Source organism: Oncorhynchus mykiss, chromosome 16 (assembly GCF_013265735.2).
Source record: "Oncorhynchus mykiss isolate Arlee chromosome 16, USDA_OmykA_1.1, whole genome shotgun sequence".
Lineage (NCBI taxonomy): Eukaryota > Metazoa > Chordata > Actinopteri > Salmoniformes > Salmonidae > Oncorhynchus > Oncorhynchus mykiss.
This window is the reverse complement of record NC_048580.1, coordinates 38,034,525-38,053,758: the sequence shown is the minus strand read 5'-3', so window position 1 is coordinate 38,053,758 and position 19,234 is coordinate 38,034,525. Positions and strand designations below refer to the sequence as shown.

The 19,234-nt window shown below is 41.9% G+C and overlaps 2 protein-coding genes across 4 annotated transcripts in view; one reads left to right on the top strand and one right to left on the bottom strand.

The window, feature by feature from the left end:
• The window catches only part of plxnb1a (plexin b1a), a 49,627-nt gene extending 47,795 nt beyond the window's left edge, over positions 1-1,832 (bottom strand). For 2 of the 3 annotated variants that reach the window (XM_021565733.2, XM_036946791.1), the window contains exon 1: positions 1,528-1,832. The gene's annotated coding sequence lies outside the window, so the exon portion shown is untranslated. The remainder of the gene's footprint in view (positions 1-1,527) is intronic. The other variant, XM_021565734.2, reaches the window with a different exon arrangement.
• Positions 1,833-11,434: 9,602 nt separating this feature from the next.
• Positions 11,435-17,699, top strand: LOC110491903 (mitogen-activated protein kinase 14A). Its single transcript, XM_021565732.2, has 12 exons — positions 11,435-11,672; positions 12,302-12,431; positions 12,849-12,907; positions 13,835-13,946; positions 14,362-14,391; positions 14,498-14,545; positions 14,784-14,898; positions 15,051-15,122; positions 15,396-15,475; positions 15,652-15,730; positions 15,994-16,167; positions 16,362-17,699. The coding sequence occupies exons 1-12, from the start codon at positions 11,554-11,556 to the stop codon at positions 16,421-16,423; spliced, it is 1,080 nt and encodes a 359-aa protein (XP_021421407.2). The 5' UTR covers positions 11,435-11,553; the 3' UTR covers positions 16,424-17,699.
• The last annotated feature ends 1,535 nt before the right edge of the window (positions 17,700-19,234 follow it).

Below are 19,234 nucleotides of genomic sequence, written 5' to 3'. Positions count from 1 at the left end.
TTCCCCCTTGCCAACAAATCACATCCCCCACTCTATTGCAAAGTGATCTGAGGGTAATGTGATATTGTGCTCATGGAAAAAGCACTTGGACTAGCAGATGGCCTGCTATTCAAGAATGTCCGTCTGGGTTTTGAACAGCAAAACAAGTGAAAGAGTAAGAGCTCGAAGGTCATGCCCATGGCCATTTTACTACAAAGTCTTCCTGTACTGATGTTACTGGGCTAGGGTAAGATGCTGGATAATCAAAACCCTAATCCAACGTAATCAAATTACATCTGATCAGCCAATACACCTAGAAAAAGGTTGTCCTTTGGTATACAAAAATATATATAAATCTGGTTTTGTTTATTGCACTTCTGGATTACCTACACAAGGTAAGAAAGTGAAAATCGACTGGGGTGGGAAAAAAATGAAAGCAGCATCTCAATAGGGTTTATTGGGTGCAAAACAGGATTTTGGGGGATTTTAAACAAAGCCTCTAGCCTTCTAGCCTGATCACAGCTGAAAATGTGATCCTTTATAAACGTTGGCCACTGTATGAATAAAGTTTGAATATTACACAATAATTTCCTGCAGTAGAAAGAAAAAGCAAGGGAGTGGCTATGTAAAAAAATATACACTTCCACTGTTAGGCTATAATTGTAGCCCCTGTTAAAAGATAAGACCAAACCTTTTCAGAATCACACCTAGGCAAACATACAGATATGTACAAATTCAACTGATTTTGCCAATGGCAAGTTGTAAGCTAATTTCAAAGGGGGAACAACAGCTTTAGACAGTTAGGAAGAGGATGTGTCTGTCTGTATCCAAAAGATTATGACAGCAGCTGAAAATGGCATTTGAAAAATCACACAACACATCCAGTTGCAGTATTCAGGTGACAGTGGAGCCCAACTGTGTCAGCTGGATCATCCTCTCATCAATCCCTACATATGGGAGAAGGAGAATGGCATGCTGGCAGCTTTACTTGCATTAATGTCCAAAAGTGATGGTGGTACATCAATAGTTTGTCTGATAATTGCCAAATGATAGTCAGACAATACACAAACAAAATATTTGTTTTGATGGTCTATGCCTAGACAATTTGAACAACGACCCCAAGTGGAATAATCACACTAGACACTGTCTCCACGGAGCAATTCAATACAATACACTCATACGCAAAACCAGTTTTTATTTCAAAGGATACCTTCATTCGGTGCAGGGGTTAGTGTTAAAAACGTTTTAACAAAAGGCTCATGGACAAATGGATGTATTGAGTGATATTACATTCGACTTGGACTTGTTTTTTGACAACATAGGAACTTTTAAAGTATTGCAACAACGTAATACATTATTGCACCTTCCCATCTTAAAAATCTATGGAATGAGGTTACATTTGAAACTCTAGCCCGTAATGTGTTTCATTCAACGTAGTCCGAATTGTCGCATTTGTTTCTCCTCTAGGTTATAATGTTTATTAGGCACTAAAAACAACTTGAAGTAAATTTTAGTTTTAAAGGGACTCAAATCAAACTGTATTCTTACCTTAAAAATTACGATGTCACGGAGTCTCGATGTGAGCTCCCCGGCGTTATTAGCGAGAGAAAAGTGTCTGTTCTCCAGCTAATCCAAATGCAAATTGTTTGACAAATTATTCTAAAAACGTGCGTTTACTTTACTGCCACTTCCTATCTTTACCGAGCAGCACTGTGTCAGTTGTCGTATGGTACATTCGTTGTCTTTGAGGATCCCCACAGCTGACAAGCCGCTTGGTTTGCGCACGGGTAGTTCAGAGGAACAGTTACTACAACGAACAAGCTCAAACTGAGTGGCAGACTTCTTTTTAGGCATATCTGGGAGTGGGCAACTTATTTTGTGGGAGCGCAATTGCTTCGTCCCGCAGTGAGCCATTGTTTACAGACAAGCAAGAAGCGCAATAAATGAATGACATCGTGGAACTTTCACAAAAACAAGTTAAATACTTGAAATAATGGATAATTTTTTCCTCATTTGAATTATATTCGTTATATAATGATTTAGCAAATTCCCATACGTAGGCCTATCCCCTGCCCAAAACATAAGTGTTACCACCACAAACATTAGTTAGTTAGTTATAAACAACAAAGAACGGTATAAATTCACAGTTCCAGGTGGTAATACAGGAAGAAATTCAATGATTAGCATCGCCTCAAAATCTGTATGTAGACCTATGTGATTTGAGCCTCCTCTGGTGGTTGCCAGTGGGACTGAAAGCACAGTTACACAAAAAATAACCTAACGTACCAGGCGAGGAAAAAAATAAAATAACAGATTTGATTACCGCTCATAATTGTATAGCATGTCTTTCATTCTTTACTTGTGTAGGAACCATTTTTGCCTCCTACTTATGTGTTTTTTTGTGTTGCGATGTCATTGTATATTACACTTAATTTGTTGCCTAAAGACTCAAACTGATTTCTTCCGCTGCTCTATGTTTTGATACGTGCTTCAGTGTGACTGCCATCATCTAAGTCAAATTTTGTATAACACCACTCATGTCAAAATGATTGGATCATTTCTAACCAATCAGAGTATCAAAGCCAATGACGCATTTTCAAAACACTGCTTTAACCATGTGTGTTCTTGCTCTGGCTCAAGCCATCAACTTCTGGGACCAATCAGAATGGTTAGAATGTGTTCATGGTCTAGATATCATCTCTGGAGGTACTGTGGGTTTCTTTGCGGAGAAGAAACTGAGGGATTTAGATTAATCTGGGCACACTTCGACCCTTCATTGCCCATCCAACTAGCTTGTGATGCTAGTCCCTATGATGTGGGAGCAGTCAAATCAAATCAAATCAAATTTTATTTGTCACATACACATGGTTAGCAGATGTTAATGCGAGTGTGGCGAAATGCTTGTGCTTCTAGTTCCGACAATGCAGTAATAACCAACAAGTAATCTAACTAACAATTCCAAAACTACTGTCTTGTACACAGTGTAAGGGGATAAAGAATATGTACATAAGGATATATGAATGAGTGATGGTACAGAGCAGCATAGGCAAGATACAGTAGATGGTATCGAGTACAGTATATACATATGAGATGAGTATGTAAACAAAGTGGCATAGTTAAAGTGGCTAGTGATACATGTATTACATAAGGATACAGTCGATGATATAGAGTACAGTATATACGTATGCCTATGAGATGAATAATGTAGGGTAAGTAACATTATATAAGGTAGCATTGTTTAAAGTGGCTAGTGATATATTTACATCATTTCCCATCAATTCCCATTATTAAAGTGGCTGGAGTTGAGTCAGTGTCAGTGTGTTGGCAGCAGCCACTCAATGTTAGTGGTGGCTGTTTAACAGTCTGATGGCCTTGAGATAGAAGCTGTTTTTCAGTCTCTCGGTCCCAGCTTTGATGCACCTGTACTGACCTCGCATTCTGGATGATAGCGGGGTGAACAGGCAGTGGCTCGGGTGGTTGATGTCCTTGATGATCTTTATGGCCTTCCTGTGACATCGGGTGGTGTAGGTGTCCTGGAGGGCAGGTAGTTTGCCCCCGGTGATGCGTTGTGCAGACCTCACTACCCTCTGGAGAGCCTTACGGTTGAGGGCGGAGCAGTTGCCGTACCAGGCGGTGATACAGCCCGCCAGGATGCTCTCGATTGTGCATCTGTAGAAGTTTGTGAGTGCTTTTGGTGACAAGCCGAATTTCTTCAGCCTCCTGAGGTTGAAGAGGCGCTGCTGCGCTTTCTTCACAATGCTGTCTGTGTGAGTGGAGCAATTCAGTTTGTCTGTGATGTGTATGCCGAGGAACTTAAAACTTGCTACCCTCTCCACTACTGTTCCATCGATGTGGATAGGGGGGTGTTCCCTCTGCTGTTTCCTGAAGTCCACAATCATCTCCTTAGTTTTGTTGATGTTGAGTGTGAGGTTATTTTCCTGACACCACACTCCGAGGGCCCTCACCTCCTCCCTGTAGGCCGTCTCGTCGTTGTTGGTAATCAAGCCTACCACTGTTGTGTCGTCCGCAAACTTGATGATTGAGTTGGAGGCGTGCGTGGCCACGCAGTCGTGGGTGAACAGGGAGTACAGGAGAGGGCTCAGAACGCACCCTTGTGGGGCCCCAGTGTTGAGGATCAGCGGGGAGGAGATGTTGTTGTCCTATATCAGTCATGTCCTATATCATGCTTTCCGGTGAAGAGAAGCCAATTGCTTTTGCATCAAGGACATTGTAGAAAGCAGAAAGTAACAACGCAATAGAAGGGAAGCCCTAGGAATAGTTTTTGGAGTGCGTAAATTTCACCACTATTTGTACAGGAGAAAGTTCACCCTTCTTACTGATCATCCTACAGATCATTGTCCACTGACTAGCATCTTTGGACCGCATACTGCAAGCAAGCAATGCAAAGGTGGGCTTTGTTGTTGTCAGCACCTACGACATCAAGTGCCACAAGTCAGAACTGTAATGCTAAGCAGATGGACTTTCCAGGTTACCACTACCTGTGGTCAAGACTGAGTCATGCCAAGTTGACATCTTCATCACAAGTGCGGAGAAACAACAGAAACGACCAGGTGTTTTCTGAAGTGATGTACATCATCATCCAAGGTAAAGCCGCAGGAAATGCTCCGGAACTGAAACCTTACCTTTCCAGTTGTCTGCTGTGGGGGAGGAAAGTTATCATTCCGCCTTTGCTGAGGAAACCAGCGAAGGCAGAATGAAATGTGAATCAAATGGTTTGCATGAAGGAAATCACACAAAGCTACTTTTGGTCTGGATTGGATGGAGGCATTGAGGAGAAAGCAAAAACATGTTCCCCATGCTAAAAGGTTAACAACGTACCTCAACTTGCAGCTCTTCATCCATGGGATTGGATGGAGGAGGCATGGAAATGCATGCATGTCAACTTCACAGGTTCAGTCGAAGTTTGTTTCTCGTGGTCGTGGATGCTCATAGAAAGTGGCCAGTGGTTGCCATCCTGAGATCTACTGCTGAGAAGACCATTGAGAAGCTTGTGGAAGTGTTTAGTCGGTTTGGATCGCTACTCCAACTCGTTAACAACAACGGACCACAGAAATGTCCAAAGAAATGGCCTCGTTCCTACAGGTGAATGCCGTACAGCACATCAGGTCTGCACCGTATCATCCATCAACCAACGGGCTGGTGGAGAGGTTTGTGCAGACCATGAAACATGACTTGAAAGCATCTCAGGGTCAAGGGAAATGGCACCAATGCTTGAACAGCTTCCTGCTATCCTACAGGAACATGCCACGTACAACCACCAAGGCTTTTTCTGTATCACTACTCATGAAGAGAGAGCTACGCACAAGTTTCAACCTACTCAAACCTTTGAACTCAAAGGAGGCAGTGTGACAACATGAACTGAGCGGGCTCCCGAGTGGTGCAGCGGTCTAAGGCACTGCATCTCAGTGCTAGAGGCATCACTACAGACCCTGGTTCAATCCTGGGCTGTTATCACATTTGGCCATGATTGGTGGTCCCATAGGGCGGTGCACAATTGGCCCAGCATTGTTAGGGTTTGGATGGGGTAGGCTGTCATTGTTAATAAGAATGTGTTCTTAACTGACATGCCTAGTTAAATTAAAAAAATGTTTTAAAGGACAGAGCTTCCAATCCTGAAGAAACTATCTAGGTACTGCCTCAACAGACCAAAGTGGGTTCCTGCTACAGTCATTGCTCAGACTGGTCCTGTGTCCCACACTGTGCAGACTTCAGAGGACTTCATCTGGAAAAGACACACTGATAAGTTACTGTTGAGTACTGTGAGTGGACCAGAACTGTTACAGTCGTCACCTAGGGGCTCACAGTCACTTTTTCAGGACTGTTGTTCATAATGGGGGCAATTTAATAAGGAATGGAGGAGATTTTGCATATTGGGGTTATGCCGCAGAGCATCATGGGAGTTGTGGTATGTTGAGATGACCACGTTCGAGATAAAAGGTTGAACTGAATTCTTGTATCATTATTATTGAATTGTTATAAAGACGTGGTTATGAAACCCACGACACATAACATGTTGCCTGACTATAACAGTTTATCCTGATACATTAATAAATATGTACTGTGTTAATTATGGCATGTTTAACTGCCAGAAATATCCACTGTAGTTTGCATAGATCACAGGCGAACTGATGAAGAATGGGTAGCTAGCTAGCTTACCCATCAAGGCTGATAATTATGAAATTACAAGCTAGCTATTGATTTATGTAGTTATCTGGTTTTGTCTGTATTGGTCAAAGGTAATGCAGTAGCACTGAGTGTGCAGCGCTTCAAAAGTAATTTTTGATGAGTTCTCCACACTCTCGTCTTCACAAGACTGTACTAAATAGAATGTCCTTGGAGTGAGGAGCACGAACACCCAGTGGCACATGTCATTACATGTAGCATCCAATCTACAGGCATGTCGGGGGGGTGGCATCGTCTCACATCAGAAAGAGTGACTGCCGTCTACGCTGGCTTCTGGCAAGTGCATGTAGCATTAGATTGAAGCCATCTGACATGAGACAATGGGGGAGGGTTCTAGAAATGTAACTTCCAGTAAAATGTAGGCGTGGCTTACAGCGCCTACATTTTATTGGCTGTTATTTTTTATTTTTTTTATGTTATTATTTCACCTTTATTTAACCAGTTAGAGCAGTTGAGAACAAGTTCTCATTTACAACTGCGACCCGGCAGATAAAGCAAAGCAGTGAGACACAAACAACAACACGTACAGTCAATAACACAATAGAAAAAAATCTGTATACAGTATGTGAAAATGAGGTAAGATTAGGGAGGTAAGGCAATAAACAGGCCGTAGTGGCGAAGTAGTTACAATTTAGCAATTAAACACTGGAGTGATAGATGTGCAGAAGATGAATGTGCAAGTACAGATACTGGGGTGCAAAGGAGCAAAAAAATAAAAAATAATAACAATATGGGGGTGAGGTAGTTGGATAGGCTATTTACAGATGGGCTATGTACAGGTGCAGTGATCTGTGAGCTGCTCTGACAGCTGATGCTTAAAGTTAGTGAGGGAGATATGAGTCTCTAGCTTCAGTGATTTTTGCAATTCGTTCCCAGTGAAATATACCTGCTGGAGCACGTGCTATGGGTGGGTGCTGCTATGGTGACCAGTGAGCTGAGATAAGGCGGGGCTTTAACCAGCAAAGACTTATAGATGACCTGGAGCCAGTGGGTTTGGTGACGAATATGAAGGGAGGGCCAGCCAACGAGAGCATACAGGTCGCAGTGGTGGGTAGTATATGGGGATTTGGTGACAAAACGGATGGCACTGTGATAGACTGCATACAATTTGCTGAGTAGAGTGTTGGAGGCTATTTTATAAATGACATCGCCAAAGTCAAGGATCGGCAGGATAGTCAGTTTTACGGGGGTATGTTTGGCAGCATGAGTGAATGCTGCTTTGTTGCGAAACAGGAAGCTGATTTTAGATTTAATTTTGGATTGGGGATGCTTAATGTGAGTCTGGAAGGAGAGTTTACAGTCTAACCAGACACCTAGGTATGTTTAATTGTCCACATATTCTAAGTCAGAACCATCCAGAGTGGTGATGCTGGACGGGCGGGCAGGTGCGGGTAGCGATCCGTTGAAGAGCATGCATTTAATTTTTGTCTGAGAAGTAATTAGTGAACCAAGCAAGGCAGTCATTGAGAAACCAAGACTGTTGAGTCTGCCGATAAGAACGTGGTGATTAACAGAGTCGAAAGCCTTGGCCAGGTCGATGAATTCGGCTGCACAGTATTGTCTTTTATCGATGACGGTTATGATATTGTTTAGGACCTTGAGCGTGGCTGAGGTGCACCCATGACCAGTTCTGATGCCAGATTGCATAGCGGAGAAGGAACAGTGGGATTCAAAATGGTCGGTGATCTGTTTGTTAACTTAGCTTTCGAAGACCTTAGAAAGGCAGGGTAGGATAGATATAGGTCTTTAACACTTTGGGTCTAGAGTGTCTCCCACTTTGAAGAGGGGGATGACCGCGGCAGCTTTCCAATATTTGGGGATCTCAGACGATACGAAAGAGAGGTTGAACAGGCTAGTAATAGGGGTTGCAACAATTGCGGCTGATCATTTTAGAAAGAGAGGGTCCAGATGGTCTAGCCCAGCTGATTTGTAGGGGTCCAGATTTTGCAACTCTTTCAGAACATCAGCTATCTGGATTTGGGTGAAGGAGAAATAGGGGATATTTGGCAAGTTGCTGTGGGGGTGCAGGGCTGTTGAACGGGGTTGGGTTAATCTAGCCGTTTCAGCTAATATAAACTTCTGCAGACTTCCAAAGGAGCAATAATGTGATTTGGAGGTAAGGTAATGCAATACTACCTCAGGAAGATAACTGAAATTACAATTACAATGGTTTTCAATGAGGAACATTTGGAATTTAAATAAGAATTTGGTTTGCTTTCTGAATTGACTGGAATTTAAATGGAATTGACCCCAACCCTGGGGTGCATTCAGTTCGGATCAACATTTCCTACCGTAAGTTTGTACCGAACTACACGTTTTCCCAAAATGGTGCACACTGTTCTTTTGAGGTATATTTACTCCCGTTTGGTGGGTGTGGCCTGATCAATATGGGTGTGACCATTTGAAATCGCAAAACTCATGCAGCACACCTCCTTACACAATCACCCTCTGGGCCACATCGTTTGCCAACTGTTTTTTTAGTACAGTACCGTTTCCGTTGAATTAAACGATGAACACCACTCTGTCATATTGAATGCACCTCAGGTATGCCCAGGTATGGAGAGAATGTAGTCAAAGAGAGTAAACGACCCACTCCCAAATAGACCCCTAAGCCCTACACACTAATCTGAGAGGATTTTACAGGTGTAAGCAATATCCCACTGGGCACACACTGGTAGAATCAACGTTGTTTCCATGTCATTTCAATGAAATGTACTGCTTCCTACAGTTATGGAATGTTTTCGCAGGAGAATAATTAATTTGCTGAGCCTTCCCGATGACCTGGATGGAATTATGTGATCCCTCCTTAACCCATAGGAAGTCCCATCAAGTTGACTAAAATAGCTTTGGGGCACTAGGGCTGTCTATCTCTGTCTATGGTATACATACAGGTTTAAAATCTCGGTGATACAGTTATTACAGTGCTCACTGTAACACCTTGGAAAAATAATAATAATAATTGAAATAACTGATTGGATGTATAAAGTGCCTTTCCACCTACAGTCAATGCTCAAAGTTCAATAAAATGTGCCTACTGCCTTTATGGAATTAGCCTATTGGTATGTTTTTATCTTAGCTGCTAATAAACGGACAAAACAAAAGACCCAATCAAAGGTGAACATTTGAAAAATGGTTGTTTTGCATGTATGAACACATTTTGCAATCTCACATGTCTCACAAAACTACTTTTCAGATAATCACACATTACATTGAAAAAAAAGGATACTCAATGGAATCCAGCTTTATCTTTATCTATTCAGCTTTTTCCCATTTTACAGTGACCTGGACTCATTAAGGACCTCTTAAGGATTAGCCCCTTTTTTCAATTTTTGCCTAAAATGACAAATCTAACTGCCTGTAGCTCAGGCCCTGAAGCGCGGATATGCATATTCTTGGTAACATTTGAAAGCAAACACTTGGAAGTTTATGGAAATGTGAAATGAATGTAGTATAACACAATAGATCTGGTAAAAGATAATACAAAGAAAAAACCAACCATTATTTTGTATTTTGTTGTACCATCATCTTTGAAATGCAAGAGAAAGGACATAATGTATTATTCCAGCCCAGGTGCAATTTAGTGTACGTGCAAAGATTTAGACTGATCCAATGAACCATTGTATTTCTCTTCAACATTTTGTATCAAGACTGCCCAAATGTGCCCAATTTGTTTATTAATAACTTTTCATGTGCAATTATTTTTTTTTATTTTTATTTTTATTTTTTTTATTTTTTTTAACCTTTATTTAACCAGGCAAGTCAGTTAAGAACAAATTCTTATTTTCAATGACAGCCTGGGAACAGTGGGTTAACTGCCTGTTCAGGGGCAGAACGACAGATTTGTACCTTGTCAGCTCGGGGGTTTGAACTCGCAACCTTCCGGTTACTAGTCCAACACTCTAACCATTAGGCTACCCTGCCGCTACCCTGCCGCAATATTGTGCACGCTCCTCAAACAATAGCATGGTATTATTTCACTGTAATATCTACTGTAAATTGGACAGTGCAGTTAGATTAGCAAGAATTTAAGCTTTCTGCCAATATCAGAGACGGTATGTCTATGTCCTGGGAAATGTTCTTGTTACTTACAACCTCATGCTAATCGCATTAGCCTACATTAGCTCAGCCGTCCCGTGGAAGGGACACCGATCCCGAATAAGTTTTTTAATAATGTAGTGGACTCAGAATTTTCTGCACTTTTTTTCATCCCACTTGACTAGAGGAATGTAATTTAGGCCTATTTGACAGTGTCACATCTGCTCCCGCTCCCTCTCTCAGGTGCTCGAGGTCACCAGTTCACTCATCATTACGCACGCCTGCCACCATCGTTACGCACACCTGCGCTTAATTATGGGACTCACCTGCACTCCATCATGTCATTTACCTCCCCTATATCTGTCACTTACTCAGTTTCATTTCCGAGTCAGCATTGATGTTATGTTTCTCCTGTCCAGACGCTGTTCTTGTTATGTTTCATGTTTATTTATTATTAAATGCACGCCCTGTACTTGCTTCTCGTCTCCAAGCATCTGTCGCTACAGAACCATTACAGACGGAGTGCCCTGCAGTATGCTTGCTTTATGCCCAATACATCTGTCCCTCACTCTGGCTGCTGGTCATTCAATCTGAGCATTCAAATGAGAAAATTTGAGCTAGCTTTGAACCATAAACTTTTTGTATTGACCAATATTTTTGCCAGGAGGGTCTATAGGATGCCCATGTTCCACTAATGGTAAGAACAAGATAGATATCCCTTAGTAAATAATTTAATGGGGTCAGACAAAGGTGGAGGGTCTTATAACGTATCTATGGTTTTTACAGTAGCCTTCAAGTTATAATACACAGCAGATACTAGTTACGGTTTTTGATTGGTCCATGGTTGGTAGTACAGAAAACTTAGATTAATACTATACTGTAAATGTGATCTGTGTGACTGCTTTACTCTGTCGGCAATCTGTGCATGACTTTGACCTCTACAGAGACGTTTAGCAGGAACAAGAAGCACTATTAATACCAGATCTCACAAACCAACTCAATCCTGTTTTTTACACATCTGATCGAACAGAAGAGTAAGAGGAATTTGGCAGCTTTTTGCAGTATTTGGAATGGTGCTACAAAAAGAGCAGCAATATTTTAGGCTACTATACTAGTAGGCCTATGTATGAGTTTTATACAGAGCCTTCGACAGGTGAGTGTGCACACAGTGCAGTGAGAATGCCATTTACATCACGTGAGGTGGGGTGGGGTGGGGTATCACAGTTGTAGGCTGGCTACCTCTGCTTACCTGTCATATCGAAACCTCAAGGCTATGAAAAATCACCAATAGGTACCACACTGGTTTGAACTAGATCGACACATTTTATTGACAAAATGGAATCGCCTGTGAAGACAGGTTTCCATAGACTGGAGATAAAGAAAACAACATGGGATGTTCCAGAGCAATATATCGCGCTGAAAGCAGTTGGCTCGGGCGCTTACGGGACAGTATGGTGAGTGAAGGGGCTTTGTGAAGGGGCAATTATTGGTAGCTTTCCTGGAATAACTTCTCGCCAAACCAGCATGCATTTTATATACTTTAAAATATAGAACACAAACAGAATAAGGGAACAACTTTACCTAAGCCTATAATTGTTTATTCATTTCTTATTAGTTACATACGCAAAATTATACAATATTGGATATTGTGTAATATCAGCTTGTTGTTCCATTTTTTTCCCATAACAAAAGACTCAGGACATTGCTAACAGAGGCACTATTGCCTCAATGAAATTAGCCAATTGAAGCAGGTCTCGAGATGAGACTAATTTTGCACTCCCAACCTGGAGCGAGCCCCATATTATAACACATCTTGAAACCCAGTTTTACCTCTGCCAGATATCGGTAATATAGAATGAACACACCAGCGTCTGAAATGTTATTTGTAGTACTACTTATAATCATTCGTCAAACTGACATGAAAGCTACTCAAAGATTCTGTACGCTTTGATCTATACTGACTTGAAGTATTACTATTGGCATTGAGAGTAACCATTCTATATCCCCCTTGCCTACATTCTGTGACAGAATTCTTCCATCCAACACTAATGTTATTTGACTTTGAACTTGTTTTATTCATTAGTTCTGCTATTGACCAGCAGACTAAGGAGAAGGTGGCCATAAAGAAGCTCTATCGTCCCTTTCAGTCCCTAATCCACGCTCAACGGGCCTACCGTGAACTAAGACTGTTACGCCATATCCAGCACGACAATGTAAGTCTTTATTACCTACTATAATAGTGGACATCTGAGATACACTCCCCTGGACAGAGATTCCAGACACTCAAACATGAAAATCCATCACAATGCAGTAATTGTCATTCATTCCACTTCACATCAGGATAATTTGTAGTTTTAAACTAATCTGTATGTTGAATATCAGTCACCCAAAGACGTCCAGTTTTATTCCTTTGCCTCCTTCCTATGTGTATTTATGTTTGGTGGAGAGGAATAGCCCCTCTTATGGGCGAGTGTTTTCACTCAACATATTCACAGAGCACTTGTACTTCCTCAGGCCTACTTGTACTACTGGCGATGAATTAGTATTACTGCAATGTATATGTTTGTGTGGTCACTTTTTGTGGGAATAAGCTCTTCATTACTTTCCTTCTTCCTGTTGTTTTCCTTAAGGTGATCAGCCTCCTCAATGTCTTCACACCTGATTTCTCCCTGGAGAAATTCCAGACGTTGTAAGTGGGGAGCTGTGAACCACATTCCTCTGCCAGTTGTCACAGCTTGTTGAGACAGGCTGCTGAGAGTGTATCATGAAGTTTGAATTTGATCGTGCATGTGTGTGTACTTGTTTTCCTACATTATTAGGACCCCAATGTCCTAAAATTTCAACCGAATGTTCTGAATTTGTTCAAATGCTATTTTAAATTTAAGTATTAGGTTTTGGGATTAAGGTCAGGTTCAGGGTTTTTCAGGTTAAGTTTAGGGTTAGGTTAGGGTTAGATTTAGATTCAGGGTTAGGGGTTAGGGAAAATACGATTTTTAATTGTCGAACATTTTTACACTCCAAAAACAAAGCGGTGTGTGTGCAGGTTTATTCATGTTTGTTTGTGCTTACTTCGCCTTCGCTCCTTTGTATGTGCTTGTGTATGTGATATAATCTGTTAGCTGAGTTGAAACATATATTTTATGTCTGTGCATGATAGTGTATGATATTACCAGCATTTTTTGTTATGTAATCATTTTATACATTTATAATGCTTAGTTTGAGGAGAAAGCTTTAGTACATGACGTATTGTATCATTCCCTTTCCCTACTTTATTTCTCTGTCACAGTTACATGGTAACACTGTTTGCATCTGACTTCCCATCTCTCTTCTCCATGTTACAGTTACACGGTAACACTGTTTGTATCTGACTTCCCATCTCTCTCCTCCATGTCACAGTTACATGGTAACACTGTTTGTATCTGACTTCTCATCTCTCTCCTCCATGTTACAGTTACATGGTAACACTGTTTGTATCTGACTTCCCATCTCTCTCCTCCATGTTACAGTTACATGGTAACACTGTTTGTATCTGACTTCCCATCTCTCTCCTCCATGTTACAGTTACATGGTAACACTGTTTGTATCTGACTTCCCATCTCTCTCCTCCATGTTACAGTTACATGGTAATGCCCTTTGTGGCTCAGGACCTCGGTCGCATCATGAAGAGCAGGAGACTGACCGATCGCATCATCGTTTACCTCTTCTACCAGCTGCTACGTGGCCTGAAGGTGTTCACCACTACTAAGAAATCATTGTATTATATGGGGTGGCAGGTAGCCTAGCCGTCAGAGAGGGGTGCCAGCAAATGGATGGTTGCCATTTTGAATCCCCGATCTGTGAGGAAAAGGTTATCCATCTGGAAATGAGTTGGCAACCGAAGGTTTGCTGGTATCAAATCCTAGATGCCTTTGCCTGCCGTTGTGCCCTTGAGCAATGCACTTAAACCACCCCAAAACAACTGCTCCATAGGCGCCCAGTGTGGCAGACCCCTGCTCTGACCTCTCAACCTGTATATGCGTGTATCTTTCAGAAGGGATGGGATAAAGCGGAAGTCAAATTTTGGTTGGACCTTGATCTTAATCTTAAATCGTAATCTTATATTCACCTGAAGATAATGTTTCTTTACATTTTTCTATCCCTTAGTATATCCATTCTGCAGGGATCATCCATCGGGTTTGTATTAGGTTCTTATGAATATACTTGAAATACATTTCTAAGTACATTTGAGTGGCCAGATCATATAAGATCCTATGTTTGTTTTTTAAAATGTATTCTTCAGGACCTAAAACCTGGTAACCTTGCTGTGAATGAGAACTGTGAATTAAAGGTAAGTAAGAATTTGGCAACATTCTTTAATTATTAATTGTTTAATTATACTGAACCTTTTATTGTAAAACCTTCAGACAGTAAGATAAACATAATGTACTTGATTTAGGAAGATAACACACTGGTGTTTAATGACTACACATTATTGTTTGATTGTTGTGGTTACGTATTAGCCTCTCTTTTTATAAGCTTCAATTGACTTTTCTTTCACATTCCCTCGCTTTCTCTTTCTATCTCAGATCCTGGACTTTGGTCTAGCAAGACATGCAGAGAGTGAGATGACAGGATATGTGGTGACACGCTGGTACAGGTCACCAGAGGTCATCTTCAACTGGATGCACTATAGCCAATCAGGTGACCTATCACCAACACACAATGACTACCTTTTAATTTATTTGGGCTTCACATTCCATGCACTGCACTTCTGGGGTGATCTTACTTTTGTACTATTGGTTCAGCTGTAGCTCATGTGTTATTTATTCTGTGTGTGTCTGTCCCACTCTCAGTGGACTTGTGGTCTGCCGGCTGCATCCTGGCTGAGATGATGACAGGCCAGGTTCTTTTCCCAGGCAGTGACAGTATCCTTTCAAGTTTCCTCTTAACACCTGTATAACTCACTAAGTTTACATCAACACAAAAAACATATACTCTGTACCCCATTTCTTTGTATATTACTGATGTACGTATCATGTAGTTATCTCATGAATTAGTTATCATTCTGCAATTGCACAAGGGACAACACCAATCATGTAGCAGACTGTTCACTGATCAGTGCTCTAAGTATTTTGCTTGTAGTGGTTTCTACTGTCTGCCTTGTGTTTCCCTACACACTCCTTGACAATCCTGTTCAGGCATTGACCAGCTGAAGAAGATCCTCAACGTTACAGGAACACCACCATCCTCCCTGGTGCAGAAGATGCAGAGCAAAGATGTAGGCCTACTGTCATCTCAATCTAATGGCAACTGTTCAGCTCGCAACTTAACTATTCAATGTAGCTTGGTGTTGAAATCACAAGTATGCTCACTATGGTGGTAACTTGTAAGAAAAAGGAGATAACGTTGAAAAAATACAGTTGACAGTTGAACATTGTTGGTATTGTCTTGCAGGCTCGCTCATATGTACAGAGTCTCCCTATCCAAAAGAAGAAAAACTTCAAGGAGGTCTTTCCCTCCTTGCATGTAAACGGTGAGTTGGTCTATTATCACTGTGCTAATGTTACGTCCTGCATGGTGGTTATGAATATCTCAGTTTTCCTACTTTGTATCGAGAACAGTTGAGGGCTTGCTTGACTCTGTATTCCCTGCACCACTTCCTAATGCCTTCCTTTCACTGTGTAATACTTACTGTATCTCTCTCTCTCTCTCTCTCTCTCTCTCTCTCTCTCTCTCTCTCTCTCTCTCTCTCTCTCTCTCTCTCTCTCTCTGTGTTCTGTGTGTTCCTCTGTCCAGCTGTGAATCTGCTGGAGAACGTGCTGCTGCTGGACCCAGAGACCAGGATGACGGCTAAAGAGGGCCTCTCACACCCCTACCTGGCTGAGTTCCATGACCCAGAATCTGAACCCGACTCCCCGACGTACGACGACTCCTTTGAAAGCCTGAAGATTGACGTGGGAGAGTGGAGTAGTGAGTATATCTTCTTCTATGACTGATTACCTGGTTGCACATGTTGATGGCATTTATCCTGAATTTCTCACGGTTCTTGGAGACTTACAGTTAAAGTTCTGCAAAGTTTCCCTTTCAGGATATGAAATTCTGAAATACTATATGGTGTGATTCCTGTGATACAATTCTAAAATGCTTTGATTTTTCCTGTTAAGGTCTGATCCACATGGAGATTATGGCTTTCGACCCCAGTAACCCCAGTGCAACTGCATTGTAGTGGACAGACGCCACAGAGCACTGGCTCCCCCCAGTTTTTGAACCATGGAGTTTAGCATATGAACTGCATGACAAACGAGAATAACATATGTTATATAAAGTTTGCGTATCACATTTCACAACATGGTATATGACTTTATGAAATGTCATACTGTATGTCAGAATTTTTATGGATTCCTCATATTTAAAGGGAAGGTCATACACTCTTTAAAAAAGGTGCTATCTAGAACCTAAAAGGGTTCTTCGGCTGTCCCCATAGGAGAACCCTTTGAAGAAACCTTTTTGGTACAACAATTTCTGATAGAGGCCTCTAGTGGCTAAAAGGCTGTATTAGCATGGTCAGCGCCATTGAGTGCTTCCACCATTTTAATGTAGTCAACTGGGTGGGACTTTCAACATAATTGGCTGATCCCTCTTGGTGACCCGGTTGAAGCCATGTCCAACCGGGTCATCAGGAGGGATCAGCGAAGAAAATTTACTACATTCTGTCACAGACGCTATAATGGCACAGATACAAAAGTGAATCCTCTATCGGTCTCCTATGGTCGAACCCTATTGGGTTCCATGTAGTGCAGGCTTGTGCTCTTGGACGCCTGGAGTTGGAAGACAGAGAACAATGCAAAATGACTAGTCAGCCCTTCCCCCACTGAGGGCCCAAAATGTTTCTCTCTGTTACAGTATTCAGAGGACAGACTATTGGATGTGATATAATAATACTATAGTATCCATGTCCAGTATCTATCCGAAACGTGTTCACTGAGGATAACAGATGCTATATATATACACGTGTTTATGTATGTATGATCTCTGTGGTTACTTGTATCTGTATAGGGTAAACTCTAAATTACGCTCAGCGGTGCTATCGTCCTCTCAGGAATTATGTCTCATTTACAGTGGTCCAATCCGCTACACAAGCATTTAGATGTTGTGACATCCTGTGTAGATTGAGCCTTTGTGGTCAGGTTACACTGTAAACCTGGTATCGTTTGATTGGTCAATGGTGGTTGGTCTTGGGTTGAAAGGTTACACCTTCAGATGTTATAAATGGAATTACATGGCTTTGTTCTCTCTCTTATCCTGTTTCCAGCCATGGAGGACGGTTGTATGATCAATTCTAATTTCCTAGGCTTCTATTCTACTCTGGCCTAGTAAGCATCTCTTTGTACATGCTTTGTCTCGCAAGTTAACCTTAGGATCTATATGCCTAGAATTATGCTTTGTTAATGTCAGTATTGCCTTGTTTTTTTTTTACAAAGTTATTAAATAATACTTGCTTTGATATTCGCTTCTCATGACCATTCATTGATCTTAGTCTGCTAAATGGATAATACTTGACTGCACATGGTTCAACTGTTGTCTCTTGCATATTGCTAATCATCTTAACGGAGTCGGATAAACATGTGAGGTATTTATAATATGTGACCGACCAGCTCAAATGGGTCTTATAAAAGGATTCGCCCCAATTTTTGCCTAAAATGACATTCCCAAATCTAACTGTAGCCTGTAGCTGGCCATTAGATCTAATATGTTATATTCTCCTACATTCTCCTACATTCATTTCACATTTCCACAAACTTCAAAGTTTTTCCTTTCAAATGGTTTCAAGAATATGCATATCCTAGCTTCAGGTCCTGAGCTCAGGCAGTTAGATTGGGGTATGTCATTTTAGGCAAAAATTGAAAAAGAGGGGTGGATCCTTAAGAGGTTTTAAGAACAAATTCTTATTTACAAATACGGCCTACCCCGGCCAAACCCGAAAGACGCTGGGCCAATTGTGCGCCACCCTATGGGACTCCCAATCACAGCCAAATGTGAAACAGCCTGGAAGCCAGGGACTGTAGTGACGCCTCTTGCATTGAGATGCAGTGCCTTGGACCACTGCGCCACTCGGGAGCCCTGTAATGACAAACCTGTCCCTTACCGAGTCTGTAAAATCAACATGTTTCAAGCAGACCACCATACTCCCTGTGCCCCAAGAACGCCAAGGTAACCTTCGTAAATGACTACCGACCTGTAGCACTCAAGTCTGTCGTCATGAAGTGCTTTGAAAGGCTGGTCATGGCTCACATCAATACCATTATCCCAGAAACCCTAGACCCACACGAATTTGCATAGCACCCCAACAGACCCACAGACTCCAACACCATCACTAAGTTTGCCGTGGTAGGCCTGATCACCGACAACGATGAGACAGCCTATAGGGAGGAGGTCAAGAGACCTAGCAGTGTGGTGCCAGGACAACAACCTCTCCCTCAACATGATCAAGACAAAGGAGATGATTATGAACAGAATAAGGAGGACCGAACACGCCCCCATTCTCATCGAAAGGGCTGTAGATGAGCAGGTTGAGAGCTTCAAGTTCCTTGGTGTCCACATCACCAACAAACTATCATGGTCCAAACACACCAAGACAGTCTGGAAGAAGGCACGACAACGCCTATTCCCCCTCAGGAGACGGAAAAGACTTGTCATTGGTCCTCAGATACTCAAAAAGTTATACAGCTGCACCATCAAGAGCATCCTGACTGGTTGCATCACTGCCTGGTATGGAAACTGCTTGGCCTCCGACCGCAAGACACTACAGAAGCTAATGCGTATGCGTACGGCCCAGTACATCACTGGGGCCAAGCTTCCTGCCATGGTACCGGAGCGCGAAGTCTTTGTCCAAAAGGCTCCTTAATAGCTTTTACCCCCAAGCCATAAGACTCCTGAACAGCTAATCAAATGGCTACCCAGACTTATTTCACCCCCCCTTTTACGCTGCTGCTACTCTCTGGTTATTATCTATGCATAGTCACTTCAATAGCTCTAC

Coding starts and splice junctions, on each gene's coding strand:
- LOC110491903 (XM_021565732.2), top strand. CDS start 11,554: ATGGAATCGCCTGTGAAGACAGGTTTCCATAGACTGGAGATAAAGAAA. Junction 14,546..14,783: donor ATGAGAACTGTGAATTAAAG/GTAAGTAAGAAT, acceptor TTTCTATCTCAG/ATCCTGGACTTTGGTCTAGC. Junction 15,731..15,993: donor TCCCTCCTTGCATGTAAACG/GTGAGTTGGTCT, acceptor TCCTCTGTCCAG/CTGTGAATCTGCTGGAGAAC.